This window comes from Ovis aries, chromosome 7 (assembly GCF_016772045.2).
Source record: "Ovis aries strain OAR_USU_Benz2616 breed Rambouillet chromosome 7, ARS-UI_Ramb_v3.0, whole genome shotgun sequence".
NCBI lineage: Eukaryota > Metazoa > Chordata > Mammalia > Artiodactyla > Bovidae > Ovis > Ovis aries.
Window position 1 is genome coordinate 27,195,619 of NC_056060.1, and position 21,140 is coordinate 27,216,758.

General features: G+C 39.6%; 1 protein-coding gene across 1 annotated transcript in view; it reads right to left on the reverse strand.

The window, feature by feature from the left end:
• The window catches only part of RYR3 (ryanodine receptor 3), a 576,153-nt gene that overhangs the window by 273,700 nt on the left and 281,313 nt on the right, over nt 1-21,140 (reverse strand). The window contains exons 11-12 of the mRNA XM_060419037.1: nt 13,184-13,357; nt 9,149-9,270 (exon numbers count right to left, since the gene is read on the reverse strand). Of these exons, the coding sequence (XP_060275020.1) occupies nt 9,149-9,270; nt 13,184-13,357 (296 nt within the window). The remainder of the gene's footprint in view (nt 1-9,148; nt 9,271-13,183; nt 13,358-21,140) is intronic.

Consider the following 21,140-nt stretch of genomic DNA (forward strand, 5'->3'; position numbering starts at 1 on the left):
GGAAGAAAAGTTATGACCAACCTAGATAGCATATTTAAAAGCAGAGACATTGCTTTGCCAACAAAGGTCTGTCTAGTCAAGGCTATGGTTTTTCCAGTAGTCATGTATGGATGTGAGAGTTGGACTGTGAAGAAGGCTGAGTGCCGAAGAATTGATGCTTTTGAACTGTGGTGTTGGAGAAGACTCTTGAGAGTCCCTTGGACTGCAAGGAGATCCAACCAGTCCATTCTGAAGGAGATCAGCCCTGGGATTTCTTTGGAAGGAATGATGCTAAAGCTGAAACTCCAGTACTCTGGCCACCTCATGAGAAGAGCTGACTCATTGGAAAAAACTCTGATGCTGGGAGGGATTGGGGGCAGGAGGAGAAGGGGACAACAGAGGATGAGATGGCTGGATGGCATCACTGACTCAATGGACTTGAGTCTGATTGAACTCCAGGAGCTGGTGATGGACAGGGAGGCCTGGAGTGCTGCGATTCATGGGGTCGCAAAGAGTTGGACACGACTGAGCGACTGAACTGAACTGAAAGGTTATTATGTAGTTCAATATAAAACAAATGAATATGTACCAATGTTTCTCTTTTTTGTTCTTAGACCTAATTAAAAATGCATAAATAATAATTATAAAACTCTATTGCTGGGCTTATAACACATGAAGCTGTAATACATATATCAGGATTGTCACAAAGGAGTTGAGAGAGACGAGAACAATATTGGAGCAAAGTTGATTTACTTGTTAAGTTCATATTAATGTGAAGTAGATTATTTTGTATCAAAGACATACTAAGTTCCCTAGAGCAACTAAGAATGTAACTTAAAAAAGTAGTTAGAAATGCTCAAAGGAATTACAATTATACTAGAAAATGTCAATTTAACACAAAAGAAAGCAGTAAAGGAAGAATAGAGGAACAAAAAGACATAAAAATCAAATAGCAAAATGGCACACATGAAACCAATCATCTGAATAATTACACTACCTATAAATTGATTACACACACCAGTAAAAGGAAAAGACAGTCAGACTGCATTCCGGGGGGAAAAAAAAGGTTCAAAGTATGCTATCTACAAGACACATTTCCAATTCAAAGACACAAATAAGTTGAGAGTAAAAGGACTGAAGATACACCATGCAATCAGTAACTGTAACTAGCATGTAAGACAGCTAGAGTGGCTCTACAGAATAAATTGAGACAAAAAATATTCATATAAAAAGGGACACAGCCATAAAAAAGGATAAACTTCTGCCATTTACAGCAACACAGAAGGACCTAGAGAATATTATTCAGGGGGAAACAAGTCACACAGAAAAACACAAATACCATATAATATTGCGTATATGTGGAACCTAAAAAATAACACAAATCAATGTATATATAAAACAGACTCACAGACACAGAAAACAAATTTGTAGTTAACAAAGGGGAAAAGGAAGTGGGGAGGGACAAAATAGGGGTATGGGATTATCAGATACAAACTATTGTGTATAAAATACACAAGTAATAAAGATATATTGCATAGCACAGGAAGTATAGCCATTATCCTGTGATAACTTATAATGATATGTAATCTGCAAAAATAGTGAATCATCACAGTGTACATCTGAAACTAATATAATATTGTAAATCAACTATATTTCAATTTCAAAGAAAAGAAACACTTGGGGAAAATTTTTTAAAAAAGAAAAGAGGGCGATATTGTGTAAGAATCACTCTGGGGGAAGATATATTTATTATAAACTCCTTGGTGGCTCAGATGGTAAAGAATCTGCATGCAGTGTGGGAAATCTAGGTTTGATCCCTGCATTGAGAAGATCCCCTGGAGAAGGGAAAGGCTACCCACTCCAGTATTCTTGCCTGGAAGATTCCATGGACAGAGGAGCCTAATGGGCTATACTCCATGGGACTGCAGAGTCGGACGTGACTGAGCGACTAATACTTTCACTTTCAAAGCACCCAATAACAGAGACCAAAATATGTGAAGTAAAAATGGACAGAATTGAGGGAGAAATAGACAATTCAACAATAATACTGATTTCAATCACATTCTCAAGCAGATAATGTAATAAACTATACAAATAAAGGACAAAACCACACCATCAACTCAATAGAAAGAATTTGACAAAATCTAACTAACATTCATTAAATATAAAAAGCTGTCATCAAGCTAGAAGTAGAAGAGAACTTTCTCAACTTGATGAAAGACATCTACGAAAACTCTACAAGTTAAGTACCAAACTTAATAGTCAAAGACCAAATGTTTTCCCACTAAGATCAAGAACAAGACAAGGATGTCTGTTCTCTCTACTTTATTCCATATTGTTGTAGATGTTCTATCCAGGGCATTCACACAAAATAAAATAGAAATGAAGGGCATTTGTTCTTATTGGAAAGGAAAAAAAATACTCCTTTTATTCACAGATGACACGATCCCATATGTAGAGAATTCTAAAGAATCCACACCAAAAAATACCCTCACTATAATAAAAAATTTCATCTAGGACATAGGATACATGGGTGACATTTTAAAACCTCAATTTCTACATGTCAATATTTATAGACACCAGCAGTGAACAATGTGAAATGAAATTAAGAAAAAAATGAATGAAATTAAGAAAACACCTCCATTTGTAGTTGCATCAAAAATAAATACTGTATAGCTTTCATAAAAAATTGTAAGATTTATATCCTGGAAAATCTAATATCTTGTAGAATGGAATCCAAGAAGAATAAATGAATGGACAGACATTCTGTGTTTATGGACTGAAAGATTTATTAAGATAAAAGTTTCCCAAAACTGATGTATACATCCGCTGTAATATCTATCAAAATCCCTGCAGACTTTCTTACAAAAATTGATAAATTCACCCTTTAAATTTATATGGGAATGCAAAGGATCAGAAGAGTTAAAATAATATTGAAAAAAAGTACAACATTGTAGGAGGACTCACTTTATCTGATTTAATACTTATGATAAAGGTATATTAACCAAGATAGTGCTATTTCACTATAAACATGTTTTAGTATATGAGATGAGTATACTTGTTATCTCTCCATATATATACACAGACACACACATACACATATATACACAATCATATATATACACACATACATGTATGCCTTTTTGTGTATGTATGTGTATACAATTTATATATGTAATACGTGTTTAAAACATATTCACAGAAATACTTTTTAGCAATAAGAAGGAACAGAACACCATCACATATTGCAATAGGGATGAACCTCAAAAATGTAATGCTAAATGTAAAGGCTAGATTCAACAGACCACATATTGTATGGTTTATCAGTTTAATGCATTAAACTGTGAGAGAAGCAGATGATTGGTTGCCTGGGGCTGGGAGTCTCAACTAGTATAAACTTCAGTAGGCATAAGGAATCCTTTTGGGGTGATGAAAATGTTCTAAAACTGAATAGTAACAATGGCTGTACAGCTGCATACATTTATTAAAATTCACTGAGTTGTACACTTAAAGGGATGGATTTTATGATATGCAAATTATAACCCAATAAAGCTGTTTAAAAATAATTTTCCCGTTGTTAGGCATGTGACTCCCACTGAATTTTTTAAAATAACAGCTTTATTGAAATATAGTTCATGTATTATACCATAATCTATTCAAATGGTACAATAGTTTTTAGTATATTTACAGTGTTCTGCAACCATGACCTAAGTCAATTTTAGAATTTTTCATCAGCTTTCCCTCAAATCCCATACCCATTAGTAGTCATCCCCCCCTTATCACCTGCTATCACACCATTCCCAGATCTTTCTGTTTCTACAGATTTGTCTATTTCAGATATTTCATATAAATGTAGTAATAGTCTTTTGTGACTGGCTTTTTTTCACTGAGCATAATGTTTACAAGGTTCATTTATGTTGTAGTGTATGTTAGAACTTCATACCTTTTTACAGACATATAATATTCTGGTATATGGATATAGCACCTTTTATTTATTCATTCGTCAGTTGATAGACATTTATGTTGCTATTACTTTTTGCCTATTATGAGTAATGCTGCTTTGAACATTTGTGTACAAGTTTTTGTTTGGTTATCTGAAGGGGCCTTACAAATAGCTGAGAAAAGAAGAGAAGTGAAAGGAAAAGGAGAAAAGGAATAATATACACATCTGAATGCAGAATTCCAAAGGACAGCAAGGAGAGATAAGACAGACTTTCCAAGTGATCAATGCTAGGGAATAGAGGAAAACAATAGAATGAGAAAGACTAGAGATCTCTTCAAGAAAGATAGAGATACCAAGGAACATTTCATACAAAGATGGGCATAATGAAGGACAGAAATGGTATGGACCTAACAGAAGCAGAAGATATTAAGAAGAGGTGGAAAGAATACACAGAAGGACTAAACAGAAAAGACCTTATAGATAACCATGATGGTGTGATCACTCACCTAGAGCCAGACAACCTGGAGTTTGAAGTCAAGTGGGCCTTAGGAAGCATCACTATGAACAAAGCTAGTGGAGGTGATGGAATTCCAGCTGAGTTATTTCAAGTCCTAAAAGATGATGCTGTTTAACTCTTGCACTCAATATGCCAGCAAATTTGGAAAACTCAGCAGTGGCCACAGGACTGGAAAAGGTCGGTTTTCACTCCAATCCCAAAGAAAGGCAATGCCAAAGAATGCTCAAACTACTGCACAACTGCACTCAAAGTAATGCTCAAAATTCTCCAAGCCAGGCTTCAACAGTACATGAACCAAGAGGTTCCAGATGTTCAAGCGGGATTTAGAAAAGGCAGAGGAACCAGATCAAATTGCCAACATCCGTTGGATAATCAAAAAAGCAAGAGAATTCCAGAAAATCACCTACTTCTGCTTCATTGACTATGTTAAAGCCTTTGACTGTGTGGATCATAACAAACCATGGAAAATTCTTAAGGAGTTGCAAATACCAGACCACCTTACCTGCCTTCTGAGAAACCTGTATGCAGGTCAAGAAGCAACAGTTAGAACTGAACATGGAACAATGAACTGGTTCAAAATTGGGAAATGAATACGTCAAGGCTGTATATCGTCCCCCTGCTTATTTAAGTTATATGCAGAGTACATCGTGAGAAATGCCAGGCTGGATGAAGCACAAGCTGGAATGAAGATTATGGGGAGAAATATCAATAACCTAAGATATGCAAATGATACCACCCTTATGGCAGAAAATGAAGAAGAACTAAAGAGCCTCTTGATGAAGGTGAAAGAGGAAAGTGAAAAACCTGGCTTAAAACTCAACATTCAGAAAATGAAGATCATGGTGTCTGGGCCCATCACTTCATGGTGAATAGACGGGGAAACAATGAAAAGAGTAAGAGACTGTATTTTCTTGGGCTCCAAAACCACTGCAGATGGTGACTGCAGCCATGAAATTAAAAGATGCTTGCTCCTTGGAAGAAAAGCTATGACAAACCTAGACAGTATATTAAAAAGCAGAGATATTACTTTGCTGACAAAGATCTGTTTAGTCAGAGCTATGGTTTTTCCAGTGGTCATGTATGGATGTGAGCATTCAACCATAAAGAAGGCTGAGCACTGGAGAACTGATGCTTTTGAACTGTGGTGTTTGAGAAGACTCTTGAAAGTCCCTTGGACAGCAAGGAGTTCAAACCAGTCAATCCTAAAGGAAATCAGTTCTAAATATTCATTGGAAGGACTAATGCTAAAACTGAAGTTCCAATACTTTGGCCACCTGATGTGAAGAACAGACTCATTGGAAAAGACCCTGATGTTGGGAAGGATTGAAGGCAGGAGAAGGGAATGACAGTGGATGAAGTCGTTGCATGGCACCACCAACTCAATGGACATGAGTTGGAGCAAGCTCTGGGAGATGGTGAAGGACAGGAAAACCTGGTGTGATGCTATCCATGGGCTCACAGAGTTTGACATGATTAAGCAACTGATCAATATTTAATATCTCTTGGGCACATACTGAGGAATGAAATTGCTGAGTCATCTGGAACTCTATGCTTAAAATTTTGAGGAATTCCCAGACTGTATTCCATAGTGACTACAACATTTTACATCCCCCCCAGCAGTGTAGGTTGAATTTCTCCACATCCTGTCCACACTTCTAACTGATAGCCTTTTTGATTATAGCCATCCTAGTGAGAATGAAGTGTTATCTCATTGTGGTTCTGATTTAATTTTTTCTGATGGCTGATAGTATTGAACATCTTTTCATCTGCTTATGGCCATTTGCATATCATCTTTGGAGAAATGTCTGTTTAGATTCTTCATCCATTTTTAAGTTGGTCTATTTGTCTTTTTAATGTTGGGATGTGAGAGTTCTTTATTCTAGATACTATTCCCTTATCAGATCTATGATTTGCAAATATTCATGAATTGTTTTTTTTTTTTTTTTTTTTTTTACTTTCTCCATGGTGCCCTTCACAGCAAAAAAGATTTTAATTTTGATAAAGTCCAATTTACCTAATTTTTCTTCTGTAGGTTTTGTCTTTGGTATGATATTGAATAAAAGATTGCTGAACTCAAGGTCATGATGATTCAAGCCTATGTTTTCTCATCCAGGTTTTATCATTTTAAGTTTTATAATAATGTCTTTAATCCATTTTGAATTAATTTTTGTAAATGTGTGAATTAGGGGCCTTGACTTAAGAAAGACATAAGGGCAGAAGTTGAGAGAATTGAGAATTAGATACAACTATTCACTCCCTATGGTAATGGTGTGGTCTAGTTGAGACTGCATGCAAAGTTCATGTATGCATGTAGCTGATTTTTCCTACCTATACCAAGCCATTCAATCTTACACTCTTTCTGTGAAGAAGGGGGGCAGTTCGGATGTAAAGGATGGAAAGGAGGATATATTTTGCTCAAGAATCATGGGAAACCAGTGCCGGAGTCAAAATCAGGCAAAGATCATTGCTTTTCAGGCCTTAGTCCCACCTTGTGGCAAGAATAGCCCTACCGTCTGCTTTTCTTCCTTCAATTTAGTATCAAGACCCTCTAGTTGTAACCCACCAGAGATATTTCTCAGTCTTCCTTTAGCTAGGTGTGGACATGTGACTAGTGTTAGCTACCAGAGTATAAGATAAGGTGATCTACTTCTGGGTTATTTATTTATTTTTTTAAAGAAATGGCTTGCCCTCTATTTCCTCTCTCTTCTCATCTTTTCAGGTCAGACCTCAGCCATGGTGATAGTACACATTTTTAATCACATGGTTGAAGAATACACACTAGGATAGTTGGTTCTCAACTGTGGCTGAGTATTAGAATTATCTGGGGAACTCTGATAAAAAGCTTGTGTTTGGATCCCACCCCAGAGATTCTGAGGCTCAGACGGTAAAGCGCCTGCCTACAATGCAGGAGACTGGGGTTCAATCCCTGGGTCGGGAAGATCTCCTGGAGTTCTAATGAGGTGGATGAAACTGGAGCCTATTATACAGAGTGAAGTAAGTGAGAAAGAAAAACATCAATATAGTATACTAACACATATATGTGGAATTTAGAAAGACGGTAACGATAACCCTGTATGCGAGACAGCAAAAGAGACACAGATGTATAGAACAGTCTTTTAGACTCTGTGGGAGAGAGTGAGGGTGGGATGATTTGGGAGAATGGCATTGAAACATGTATAATAGCATATATGAAACAAATCACCAGTACAGAGGGATGGTATGGGGAAGGAGGAGGGAGGAGCGTTCAGGATGGGGAATATCCTATGGTGGATTCATGTTGACGTATGGCAAAACCAATACAATATTGTAAAGTAATTAACCTCCAATTAAAATAAATAAATTTATATTTTAAAAAAAGAAGGCAATGGCAACCCATTCCAGTATTCTTGCCTGGAAAATCCCATGGACGGAGGAGCCTGGGAGGCTCCAGTCCGTGGGGTCGCAAAGAGTCGGACATGACTGAGTGACTTCACTTTCACTTTTCAGAGATTCTGATGTAATTGGTTGAAGATGCTACCTTGGCATCAGGATGTTAAAAGCTTCCCAGATGAATCTAATGCCTGGCCAAGGTTAAGACCTTTATTCCAGGGTAATGGTTTGTAAACTTTAGCATGCATCAGCATCAACTGGAGGACCCATCCAAACTCAATTTTTCTGAGACACCACTCTTAGGTGTCTGATTAGGTCTATCTGGGATAAACCCCAAGAATTTGTGTCTTTGACAAGTTCCCAGGTGATGCTGCTGAACTGGACATACTTTAAGAACCTATAGAGATTTCAAAGCAGCAAAACAGAAGGAAACTGTCCCAGTAGCAGGATGGTCTGTTTTCCCTAAACCACTTGCCTCCCCTATACTATTACTTGAAAAAGAAATAAGTTTATTCTGAACCACAATAGCAGCTTAGCCTGTATCCTAACTAATACATATCCCTTGGATCACAGTGACTCAACAGGAAGGAAAATAAAGGTATAGTGGGACATTAACAAAGGTTTTTCTCATTTCATGCAGATCCACATGTGCAATTGAAATCCTCTAGGCTTTAGAGAGAATTTTCCTATGAGAGAAGGATGGCTTGCAACACTGCACTGTTTACAACAGAATATGTGTGTGTGTGTGTGTGTGTGTGTGTGTGTGGTAATTGGTGAATACAATCTAGAATTCTATTTTGGCAGCACTGTTGAGGCTGGAAGGATTATGATCCAAGTAGGTAGTTAAGTTACTTTCCCCATCTAAATCCTAGTCATAGGTGGGTAACCCAAGCATTTGATGCAAATCTCGTGTCCAAACCATTTTGAAAGATGTAGAAAACCTTTCTAAATAGCACAGAGGTTGTAGGTCCATTTTTTTTTCTCTCTCTTCCCTTGTTCATACAAAGGGGACTTACAGCGCTAATACAAAGGGGATTTACAGCGCTCCCTCTCTTTCCACTTAATTGTCATAAGAAGACCTTGGCTATTTATGGCACCAACCTGAATACCGACTAATGACACCAACTAAAGAGGCTTGGGCATTTGTTGGGCTGAGAGTGAAGCTGGTAGGAGCTCACCTAGTTGGAAATAAGTTTCAATCCCAAGCTTTTTCTGGTAGAACTCTTTGCTGGTACATAATTATTTCCTGAAAATTCATAGTATTAAAAGGGGGTGGTCGGTGGGATCAGATGGCTGCAAAATAGAACCAACGAGTAGAGAAAAGGAAGGAGCTCACGTACCTTACAAACTGGCTGAATAAGGCGGTTGTGTTCCGGATGATCCGAGCAGCCTGCGACTCCTCACGCTGGCATCTCTGCAGTGTTAACCCATCATCCATGTGGCCTTCCTGATGGAGTATGACCTATCCCAGGGCCAAGGACACCAGGGCCAGGTTACATTGGACAGTCAATGTTTTTTGCAGTATTTTCCTCATCCCTTGTATTCCTTCAATGGACCAAGTTCCCCTGCGTTCATTTTGAAAGTGGGACATTAACAAAGTTATTTTGCCCATATACCCTATTACTGATATATGATTCATTCCTGAGACACAGTGCTTTGACGAAAACAAAATTTTATGTGCCACTATGGTTTGAGTTACAATAAATTCCTTGGGCTTGGATGGACAATTTGAATAGGTGAAAACAAGTTTTATGATAGATTTTTCTCTTAAAATGAACACAAAAACTTATCTCTGGAAATGAGAAAAATCACTACGTTCAGAGCCTTTTACTCCAGAGATAAACCAAAGAAGTAGGAAGACAAGTTAAAGTAAAATCCTCTAAAACTTTCTACTGGGATGAGGTGCGGCTTTCTCTCCTGAAGGATGGCCACACTGGGTTAGTTGACTGGAACCAGGGAAGCAGCTTGAGACAGTAGTTTGCTTCTCATGGAAAGAGAGGGGGTTTGAAAGCATGGGCTTAGGTACCAGCCAACCTGACTTCTAATCCCTCTAGGTCACTTCTCAGCAGTGTGACTTTCAGCAAATTATTTAACCTCTCTCTGCTGTGACTTCACCGTCTGCAGGTGGACTTATTTTAGTGGTTTGTTTGGAAGACTAGATAAGTTACATGTCAGTCATTTAGCATGTTACCTACAATATGAAAGGTATTCAATGAACACTTGTTATAAGGGACAGCATATTACTGATCTCAGATCAGTTGTTAGGAAGTTAAGTGTACTTATTGCTCACCAATGACATCATGATACATTTTTATTTTTTTTAGATGGGGCTAGCAGCTTTTTGTGTGGAGGTCAGTGCTTTTTTTCCCTCTTGAAAGGGCCAACCAAATATGTGTGGTTATTAACTGGGATGGTTTGACCCTGATTCAGGTCAGGGTCAAATTCTGATTCAACTAACTTCCTGGCATGGTTTCCTCTTGATGTGAGTAAGTGAAATGAGACCATCTGTAGGTCCTAGGGAAGTGGGGTGGGAGTCAGTCAATTTATATGCTAATTAAACAAAATATGTGCCCCCCCCAAAATATCTTTAGAATAAGGGTTTTGGGTGTCTCTCATTTTTAGCATAAATAAACAACCTATTTCCTCATTTCCAGGTAAAAATCTCTCATTTTGTATTCTTCTGAAAATGCACCCTGATTTAATGAATTCACCCAGGAAGAAGCATGCTGGCTTGCATAAATTTATGTTCATTTTGGAAGAGACCTGCATCTCATCTATATACCATAGCTTAAGCATTAGCAAAGGATGCCCTTACTATTGGATTCACCAACTCTTTCAAAACATTACTTTGAGATTCCCAGCAACTGCTTATCAATGTTGCATTTAGTGAGATGTAGTAAACCTACATGTCCCTAGGTTTACTCTGGCCTTAGTCCCAGCTTTTGGGTCCCTAAAGACCCACCTCCTTATGTTTTGCTTGTTCAAATAACATGTTCAAACCGGCCAGTCAAACAAGAATGTAATGAGAAATGGGGAAATGCAGCTGTTAGAATGTTGTTATTATGTGTTCTATTGATCGCTGCAGCTCAGGTCCTAAGGTCCTTTTTTTTCCCCTGGGAATTCCATAACTGACAGCAGAAAGTAGAAGCCCAAGATGGTAATGGAAAGAAGGTGCTTCCTTAAAGGGGAGCTACCATTCATCACGTTTCTCACTATGTCTATTTCCCACTGGTTTTTCTAAATTCCTATTTTGTTTCATAGAACAATCAACAAGATTGGACATCCTTTTTATTTTTAGAGGAGAGGTCTTCAGGAAATGGAGCTGTGAAGCCCTGACAAAGGCTTACCATTAGGGCATCATTTAGAGCGAGTTTCTGAAACCATCTCCAAATCCACACTCCAGCGGGTAAATGGACCTACAGACTATGGTCCCAGAAGAAAAAGGCAGGTAGAGGCACAATAAACCAACATCGTAAACTGGGGCCTCCCTTTAGTTGACAGGATCCTTCCAGTGTGTCCCCACCTACCCAGAGTTAGAGCCCAGATCCACAAATTCTACTCTTTCAATATCATCTTTATCTTCGTAAATGTGAAAAATTGTGGAAACTCTAGATGATATTATCATACTCTTCAGAGGACTGCATTTTCTCCTGATAGGCTGTTAGGGGAGATGATCAGATTTTGGCATCTATTTTCCATTTGCACGTACTCCTGGGGGTAGAGGCCTTATCTGGAATTCAACTGAAAGTCTATTGTATTTTCAAGGCCATTCTGGCCCGAGGGACTTTGTACCCCAGCCTCTGTCTCCCTACCACTGTCACGCTGTTCACATCTCTGCTTTGCTCGTCTCCACCATAGAGAAATATCATTTTCTGTTTGCCGTCTTGGCTTTATACCCTATTCATGGTCCGTGTAAGATACTAGGAGAAACTGCATTTGGAATTCCAGGTTCACGCTTCTGTGACTTCCTGCACTCTGGAATATGATCCCTTAAGTCTCAGAAACCTCGGCTGACCTTACCACAGTTATGGCTCTCCAACCCACAGGACTAACAGGAGATCCCATTTCTTGTGCGGCATCTCAGCAAGACACTGAGGGCAAAGCGGTGATACAGGAGGAACTCGCTTCAGTGCACTTCCCTTCTAGCGGGATCTTCAGCACTCACGCCCTGGGTGCCTTGCTGTTGAAATCTTCCAATGGTTTATTTGTTTCCATGTTTAGTCCAGCCTTTACAACTGTTGGCAGAGGAAGGGCTGGGCTCATACAAGCAGTCTTCGTGGCCTCGTATTCTGTTTTCTACAAGCGAGTCTCTGCGGCTTCATATTCTATTTTCTATCTCCTTTTCATAATTTTCCCTTTTCCTCGTAAACTTCACTTTGCACAAAAATAAGCTATTACCTTATGGGTTCCTCCCAACCTCCTTTCTTACAATAACCAGCATTCTGGGAAATTTTTCATCACCTCCATATTAGGCTGACCTACATAAACTACATTGTACAATGTTTCCTAGAACCTTATCATCATGGGACTCCTTGACTATCCAAACCTGTGCTTTCTAAGGGCTTTCTTTTTTTTTTTTTTTAAGCATGACTTGAGCATATGTTTCCTGATTCCTATCAAAAGAAACCCTACTATGGCAGTTGACTTTCTGGAAAAAAAAGATGTTCTGTGTATTCAAGTGGGATTTCCTGCTGTCGCAGGCTGTAACAGATCACTGAGACCTGGATCCATTCCCTGTGGATACGGTATCATTCAACAGTATCTCATCTTTCTGCATGTTGGTTCCTGTGTGCTTGTTATCATACAATCTGCATCTCTCTGTAGGGATTCTATTTAGTCTGTATATTATGAAAACTGCATAGCAACTCAATTATCCACTTAATGAAAGGAGCAATGATGTGGATAATCCCCAAACAGCATACCACCAAAAGTCATTTAGTACAGGTTTTAGAGCAAAGGAGCGTATTCTAGCCCCTCTTCACACATTTGTCATCTATTTAACTTTTTCTTTTTCACACTGAATATGAAGTCAAAGTAACCACACTAGGCTACACACTCTGTCACAGAAATAATTCTTCAGAATAGTAAGAATTTAGGTTTCGTGGTTGTGTCCACCTCTTCTGTGACCCCTGGACTTGTAGCCTGCCAGTCTCTCCCGTCCATGGAATTCTAGAGGCAAGAATACTGGAGTGGGTTGTCATTTCCTTCTCCAGGGGATCTTCCTGACCCAGGGGTCGAACCCACACCTGCACTGGCAGGCCGATTCTTTGCTACTGAGCCTTCTGGGAAGCTAAGAAGTAAAAATCCATCATGCCCACCTTATTTCCACAATCACTTCTCAGGCCTAGTTGCTTCCAGCCTTTCTGACCCCTCACCTTTCTTTTCAGAGGTCCCAGGCGGGATGTCTTGGCATCTTGTGCTTTGTAGGTCACCCACAGACCACTGGCTATATGTTGGACAAAGCAGACAGAGTCTCCATACTTGATTTCTGGGACTCCCATGCCTTCTATATCTCGCTTGTGACTGGAATCCAATTTCTCCTTGATTTCCTATTTCACAGAAAATGAAACAAACGTAGGCATGTCTGATTAAATAGAAATGCAATGTATAAAACAGGTCACTGATGCAGAATTTGTAAGCCAAGGAACCAATTACCAGGATAATCATGATATGCCTGTCCAAGCCAGAATTTTAGAAAGGCTTGCTTCCTTTATCTGCTGCTAATTGTAAAATCAATGGATTTCATGTTTTGGCTACTTTAGTGATTATTTATATCCGTGGGAAATGGAGGCAGCCTATAGGTTCTGTCTTTGGTTCTGGTTTTATATAATTCCCCATTATTTTTTATTTTTATTTTTTTTTTACTGTTCCTCATCCTGACTTTGATACCTTAATAACTCACCCTTAATAGCCAAATAACTTATTTTCAGCAAGTTGTACCTTCTATAATTTTAATAGTTATCTTATATAAAAGCCTTCATTTGGGGCTTTAAATATATCTGTCAAAATCATATAAATATCTTTTGTAGAAATCAGCAGAGGAAACAGACTCTTGCAGCAGGTAGGGGGCTACTGTGCCTTAAGTCTAATGCAGTAATTGTTGGATTAGTTTCTTTTATATTTTTAGTTTAGTTTTGTTTTTTTTTTAATTTTAAAATCTTTAATTCTTACATGCATTCCCAAACATGAACCCCCCTCCCACCTCCCTCCCCATAACATCTTTCTGGGTCATCCCCATGCACCAGCCCCAAGCATACTGCATCCTGCGTCAGACATAGACTGGCGATTCAATTCACATGATAGTATACATGTTAGAATGTCATTCTCCCAAATCATCCCACCCTCTCCCTCTCCCTCTGAGTCCAAAAGTCCGTTATACACATCTGTGTCTCTTTCCCTGTCTTGCATACAGGGTCGTCATTGCCATCTTCCTAAATTCCATATATATGTGTTAGTATACTGTATTGGTGTTTTTCTTTCTGGCTTACTTCACTCTGTATAATCGGCTCCAGTTTCATCCATCTCATCAGAACTGATTCAAATGAATTCTTTTTAATGGCTGAGTAATACTCCATTGTGTATATGTACCACAGCTTTCTTATCCATTCATCTGCTGATGGACATCTAGGTTGTTTCCATGTCCTGGCGTTTTTTTTTTAGATATTTATTTGGCTCTGCTGGGTCTTAGTTCCACATGTGGGATCTTTGATCTTCATTGGGGCACATGGGATCTAGTTCCCTGACTAGGGATTAAACCCGGGGCCTCCTGCATTGGGAGCATGGAGTCTTAGCCACTGACCCACCAGGGAAGCCCGACAGTAGTTCCCTATGGCCTCCTCAGTTGTATGTTGCAGTCAGTGGATTTCATTCTCCAATTGCCACTGTTTCACAAAACTCATTGCTAGTATGGAAGAGGGAATTTCTGTGTACCAGGTGTGTATCCTCCCTTTGTGCATCAAGTATCCATTGTTTCATAGAATAAACGATTGTTGACCATTTCCCTATGGAGAAATCTAGGGCACAACCTAAGGTGCCTGTCACAGTGAGTCAAGAACCAGTCTGGTAACTCTGTCCCTCTCCTCATTAATCAGGGCCTCTGAATGGCCCTATCCTATTGCCGTTTCTTCTCTACATCTTGCATTAAATTGCTCATTTGTAAAAGCCATTAGCTAGGCACAGAGTCGGACATGACTGAAGCAACTTAGCAGCAGCAGGCACATTTAAAATTTTTCATGGAATAAAAATGCTGCATGCTGTTTCCTCTGCTTGTGCCAACCTTACTCTCATTCTTAATGATGGAACGACAGGAACATAGGCATCGAGCTCTTCACATGTGCGAGGCAGTGCTCTCAGCTTGTTACATGTGCCGGCACTTCATAATGGCCTCTGATGTAGCTACAAATATTCCAGTTTTACAGAGAGAAAATGAAGGAACAGAGAAACCAACAGCTTGTCCACAGTCACTCAAGAGGTAGTGAAAGGGGAAGAGTTAAACCAGGAAGTCTGATTCCAGAGACTATGCTCTTCCCATGGCCCCAAACTCCTACTCACCCTTCAATACCCTGCTCAGGGGTCACCTTCTTTGTGAAGGCAGAGTTAGTCTCTCCTGCTGTATTTCTCCAGCAGAGTCTCATCCCTCTATCAAGTACTTAACAAACCATAATGTAAATATGCTTGTTTATATGATGTTTCCTTTTGCCAGGCTATGAGAATGAAGGGTTTGAGCCAGATGATTGTTAGTTTTGGATTCCTAATGCATAGCTGCAGTCCATGGGGTTACAAAGAGTCAGACACGACTTAGCAATGGAACAACAATGCAGAGAATCCAGCACCTATCAATTATTTAACAAACATATGTTGAAGGAACAAATGTATACAACTGAGTCATCTTTCTTTCAAATGTATATTTTTTCATTTTGGCTCTTCTTTCCTTTAAACACTCAAAAAAGTAAAATTAGTTATTTTGCACACATTTATAGGATCATTTTGAGCAATAGCAATACACTGTAAGAACCTTCTTATTTTAAGCATATATTGAAGCACTGGTTGGATTGTTCGAAATGACATTTCTCAAAATGAACATTTCCAAAGGAAAATATTTCTGATTTTATAACATAGTCGATGGGAAAACAGAATTCGATATTTAAGGATTTATCCACAGGCAAGTGGTCAAGAATGCATTTACTCTATAAAATAATGGATACTTCATTTTCATTTAAAAAAGTCCATAGCTGTACAGACACTCAACCAATAGATGTAATTAAAATATGTCAAAGGTTTCATCTCTAGCTTATTCCCTAACCAAAGACAATGCAGCAAACCAAAAATATTATTCACTATAACTGTTAAATATGAATAATTACGGTGATTACCAAGAGCTCATAGTTAAAATAGCACATATTCCCCAATGATGAATGACTATGATCATTTCACTTGTTTTATCACTTTTCATTAATTTAAATATGACTTTGCCAAAATAAAATAAATACTAAGATTTGTTTCTTTAGAGTCTCTAAAATAAATGGGTCATTATTGATAATAGAATGGACTGTCTCTGTGTCTTTGCTTTTGCAAAACAGCATCAACTCCCAAAGTTTTATGGCCAGCATTGTTAGGACTGCTTCTAATTTAAAGAAAAATCGGAGCAACAAAAATGAAAACCAAAACATACAAACAACCCAACACCGAAGCCAACTCTACCCAAAACTACACAACAATGACACAGCTTAAAGAAAAGAGAGCATCCTGAGACAGAGAAGCTGGACTTGGCTGATCACAGGTGGGTGAGCTTCTGACTCAAGTCATGAACTAATGCTCTACCCTCTGTCTTCATTTGAATGTGGCCCAGATGTATTTACTCTATGGCTGGAACCTTCCTCTACAGAATCTTCCTATGGGAACCTTCCCACATGATAGGGGTCTTTTGATCACTCCCTTCAGTAACTCCCCAATTCCTACGGAATACAATTCTCACCTCTAAAGTTCTTATATGCCACATGCTTTAACCAAACTGGACTATGTTTGTGTGCCATACCAAGTATTCCCTCCCTCAGGGCCTCTACTGACATTACACTCCTTGCTTGGAAGGCCTCTACTTCGTCTCTGCATTTTTACATCTTATCCATCAGCCTTTCCCAGATCCAACTGTGCATGTCCTCTGATTTCATGGCACCTCCCTTACTCTCTCCCAAGGCTCTTTACCATCTTCTGTGATAGGAATCTTTTGCTGGTAGACTTCCTGTCTCCTGCCCGGTTGGAAATCCTCTAAGGGCAAGACTGAGGTTTGTTGGTCTTTACATTTCATACTAAGCTCTGCTAGGCTGCAAATAATTTGTTTTTGTTTTATTGGTCAGTGGGCATCAATTTATCTGTGTATGTGCCTCAACCTTTCATATCTTAGATGATGAGTGGATTCTAAGAAGGAACAGGATACTTGGCCCTAACGATGTTTTGAAGAGGAATAACCATCATCATCCCTTGTCCCCACTGAGAATTTATAAGGAAATGGTTGTGACCACATAATAATTGTCACAAAAACATGTATTTAGTTTAGATGATAAGTTGCTGCTCTCCAGATTGATTTAAAATTTCTGGGACAAGAAAGGTAACTGGAACGAGTATTTAATGCCTACTTTGAGCAAAGCATTTTTGCCAAGTACTTTATAATGATAATACCATCATGAATTTACCAAGGGCCTACACAGTGATACATATTATTCATGGCATTTTAAAAACATTTTCTCTAAACCTTTCACTGGACCTGCTGTTTTTATTTCTCCTACTTTATAGATGATAAAACTGAGGCTTGCAGAGTTGGAGCAATTTGTTCAAAGCCCTATAGCTTGTAAGTAATGAAAGGGAATGCAAAACCAAGTGTAAATCCAAAGCCTGTTGGTCATTTGAACAGAATTTGTTGAATGGTAACCATCAGCACAGTTAAGCATTGATTCTATTAATGTTTTAGGTATTAGGATGCTGTGACAAAGAAGTTGAAAATATATGTTATTCTTTTATGAAAAATAACTCTGGGTTCTAACGTCTAAGCTTTAGGAGTCACACACACAAACCACTAATGGCAACAAAATGATAGAGTTCACACTGAAGGTGCAACTGGAATTTGGAAGAGAGAAAAATCCGCCGTGCCTGGGGACTTCAGGAGGCTTTCATACCAATTGCTGCTTGATGTGAGCATGGCTAGGGGAAAGAGGGGACATGAGGAATATGGAAAGGGACAACATTGGAGTAAGACAGGAATAGTGTGGCAGGAAGAGTGATGAAGTCCAGAAAAGACCTGAAAAACAAGGACTGACTTTATCCTACATGTGCATGCTTCTCAAACTCACGCTGTTCACGGAATTTCTGCGGGAAAAGAGGACTTCCGACAGGACCGTATTTTCTTTCAGGAGGGAAAGGGAATCTTAGGATAATATAAACTAGATTGTTATGAGTCTTACAGTAAAAAAACAAAAAGAAGAACAAAAGGAACCAAAACAACCTATTCAACTGTTTAACATAAGCATTTTAAATCTTTTTCATAAATCATTGTTTGGAACACCTCTTGGGAAAAGCTATTGCAGGTAATGGGAATCCACTGAGAATTTTAAGCAGGGAAAACACAAGGGTTGTATCTTAGAACAATTGTTCCAGCCACAAGGTGAATGCTGGGTTGAAAAGAAATGAATATACAGAGACAGACCAGTTTTTGCTATGGTAATAAAAATCGAGCATGATATTTGGAACAGAGTAGGTCCTAATTCATGCTTATCACTTAGATAGGAATTTGTTGAACTTGACATATTTAAGCCACCTATGTCCACAGAGGACAAGAAAGTAGCTTTCCATAGACAGGAAGCAACCAAAAAAGATTCAGAAGAAAAGGAAACATGGGAAGATGGGCCTCATTCATGGATGCTGGGGTCGGCCACCAATACAGTGCTGGCTAGATCACTGCTTCCTAAAACTCCCAGAATTAACTTTCAGAAATTACCTTTAGACTCACTTTCCCACCAATACAGTCCCCCTTTGAACTTCTGATTTCGGGTGGGAGGTCTTAGAATGGCCTTTAAAAAATTGCACACTGCAGGATGCTGCTAGGAGCCTGACTGGCCCCAAGGCTGGCTGCAGAGCCTCTGCTGGTGGGAGGCCAAGGACAGCCCTCCGCTGTTTCCAGCATGCTAGGGGAGCGGGCTTGCCTGTCTCCTCAGGGAAGGTGCATGCCCTGTGCAGGTCACTGTGCTGGGCTCTTTCCTCCATCTTTCTCGTCAGTCCCTCTCTACACAATCACCTTCAGGTAAGCAGCACTCCTGACATTTCACGGATAAGGAAACGGTCTCGCAGGTCATCTTCCTGGTCTCACAAGAGTCCTTCAAGACACACTTCTTCACTCCTGTGTTTTGTTTGTTTGTTTTGCTTTTACAATCAGGGACAGGAAGGCTAAACAGCAAAGGCAGAGCCAGGATTCAAACCCAGGTTTCTTCTACTCCAAAGCTCAAAGCTCTTCTTGACTACCTCTCTGTCTGGCCCACTTAAAACAATTAAGACTTGGGAAATTATCAGTTTAAATTTTTGAAATGCTTTGTAGATTTTATTTAAAATGAAACTGCAGGGACTTCCCTGGCAGTGCAGTGGTTAAGAATCCGCCTGCCAATGCAGGGTGCATGAGTTTGATCCCTGGTCTGGAAAGATCCCACATACCACGGACCAACTAAGCCCGTGTGCCCCACTACTGAGTCTGTGCTCTAGAGCCCGGGAGCGGCAGCTACTGAATTCCACATGTCTAGAGCCTGCCCTCTGCAAGAAGAGAAGCCACCACAATGGGAAGCCTGTGCGCGGCAACGAAGATCCAGCACAGCCAAAAATAAATACTTAAAAAATAAAAACGGAAACTGCAGGAGGTGGTGCGGTCTGGGGACGACTGAATCTCAAGGTCCATGTTTTGCTCTTTCCCCTTCTCTCCATACCCTCTCTTTCCCCAACTGAGAACTTGCAGAGCAAGCAAGGGGACAGGCGCAAACAGCACTACGTCAGCGCCCATGATTTCACAGAGGGATATGCTGTGAACCCGGCTGCCCCCTTGTTTCCGGTGGGACTGCTGAGGTTAAAGAGTAGATGATCCGGTCTACAAGCATGCTTTCTGCACACAGCAGAGACAGCAGTGGGCAGTTTTAAAAGGGAACATCATTTTTGGCCAAGAACACAGATCTCAGGATATAGCAGGCAACATTTGACAAATGTTGACTGAATTGAATTGCTTTTACCCACTGAGAAAAAATTTCCTCTAATTGAGAACAGTGATAGCTGTCTGGCTTTTTGTAATAAAAGAAGCAAAATTTGAGATTCTATCTCAATCATTCCAGACTTATGGTAGAGTCATTTAAAAAATAAAAAAGTGAATGGCTTCATATAATAAGGCTTGCTTTAACATTATTAATTCATCCTTCCCTGAAAGGAAGTGAGGGTTATAAACTGACACGGAGACATAACATCTAAATAGACAGCATTGCTGCGCCAGAGTAAATATTAAATCACATTACCAAACAATCCTTGGGGAATGGCCTTGCAATGTCAAGACCATGGGAAAATGATGCGAAATCAAGTTCACAGAAATTTGACTTCGATGTTCAAATTAATGAATCTCTCTCCTTGAATGTTTGCGGGGTTGTGCTGTGATTGAAAATGATTACACAATGGCTATAAAATTCTGTGAAGAGGATGGAGGTTAAAGTGGAAAGGATTTCGCTATACGACCACTTTCAGCGAGTGAAATTCAAACTTACTACACGCTCCACACTGTGTGGGGTGCAGAGGTGCAGAAAAGGCGGGTGGAAGGATGTGTGCTCCTTGTCACTTAGGGGCTCCCGGTCAAGTGAGTGATGGCTATAATGGAGTCACGAAAAGGCCCCCACTGGAGGAGCGGGGAAAGGTCTTCTTCCCATGAGGGGCACTTGACACTTGTCTGAAGAATGAGGAGGAGTTTGCTGATTATGGTACATGAAGGGTTAAAAGGTATTCTAGCTACAGGTTTAGCTGTGAGAAAAGATACCATGTTCAAACACAGTATGTACTTAGTATGTTAGAGCTCAAGGCAAACATGAGCTGGTAGCCAGAGATATTATGGAAGGGTAGGCAGGGGTTGGCTCTTCAAGTCTTCACTGAATTTGTTACAATATTGTTTCTGTATAATGTTTTTGGGTTTTTGGCTTGGAGGCATGTGAGATCTTAGCTCCCTGACTAAAGATCAACTCCGTACCCTCTGCACTGGAAAGTGAAGTCTTAACCACGGGACTGCAAGGGAAGTCCCCAGGGGTTGGCTCTTAGAGCACCTTGCACTAC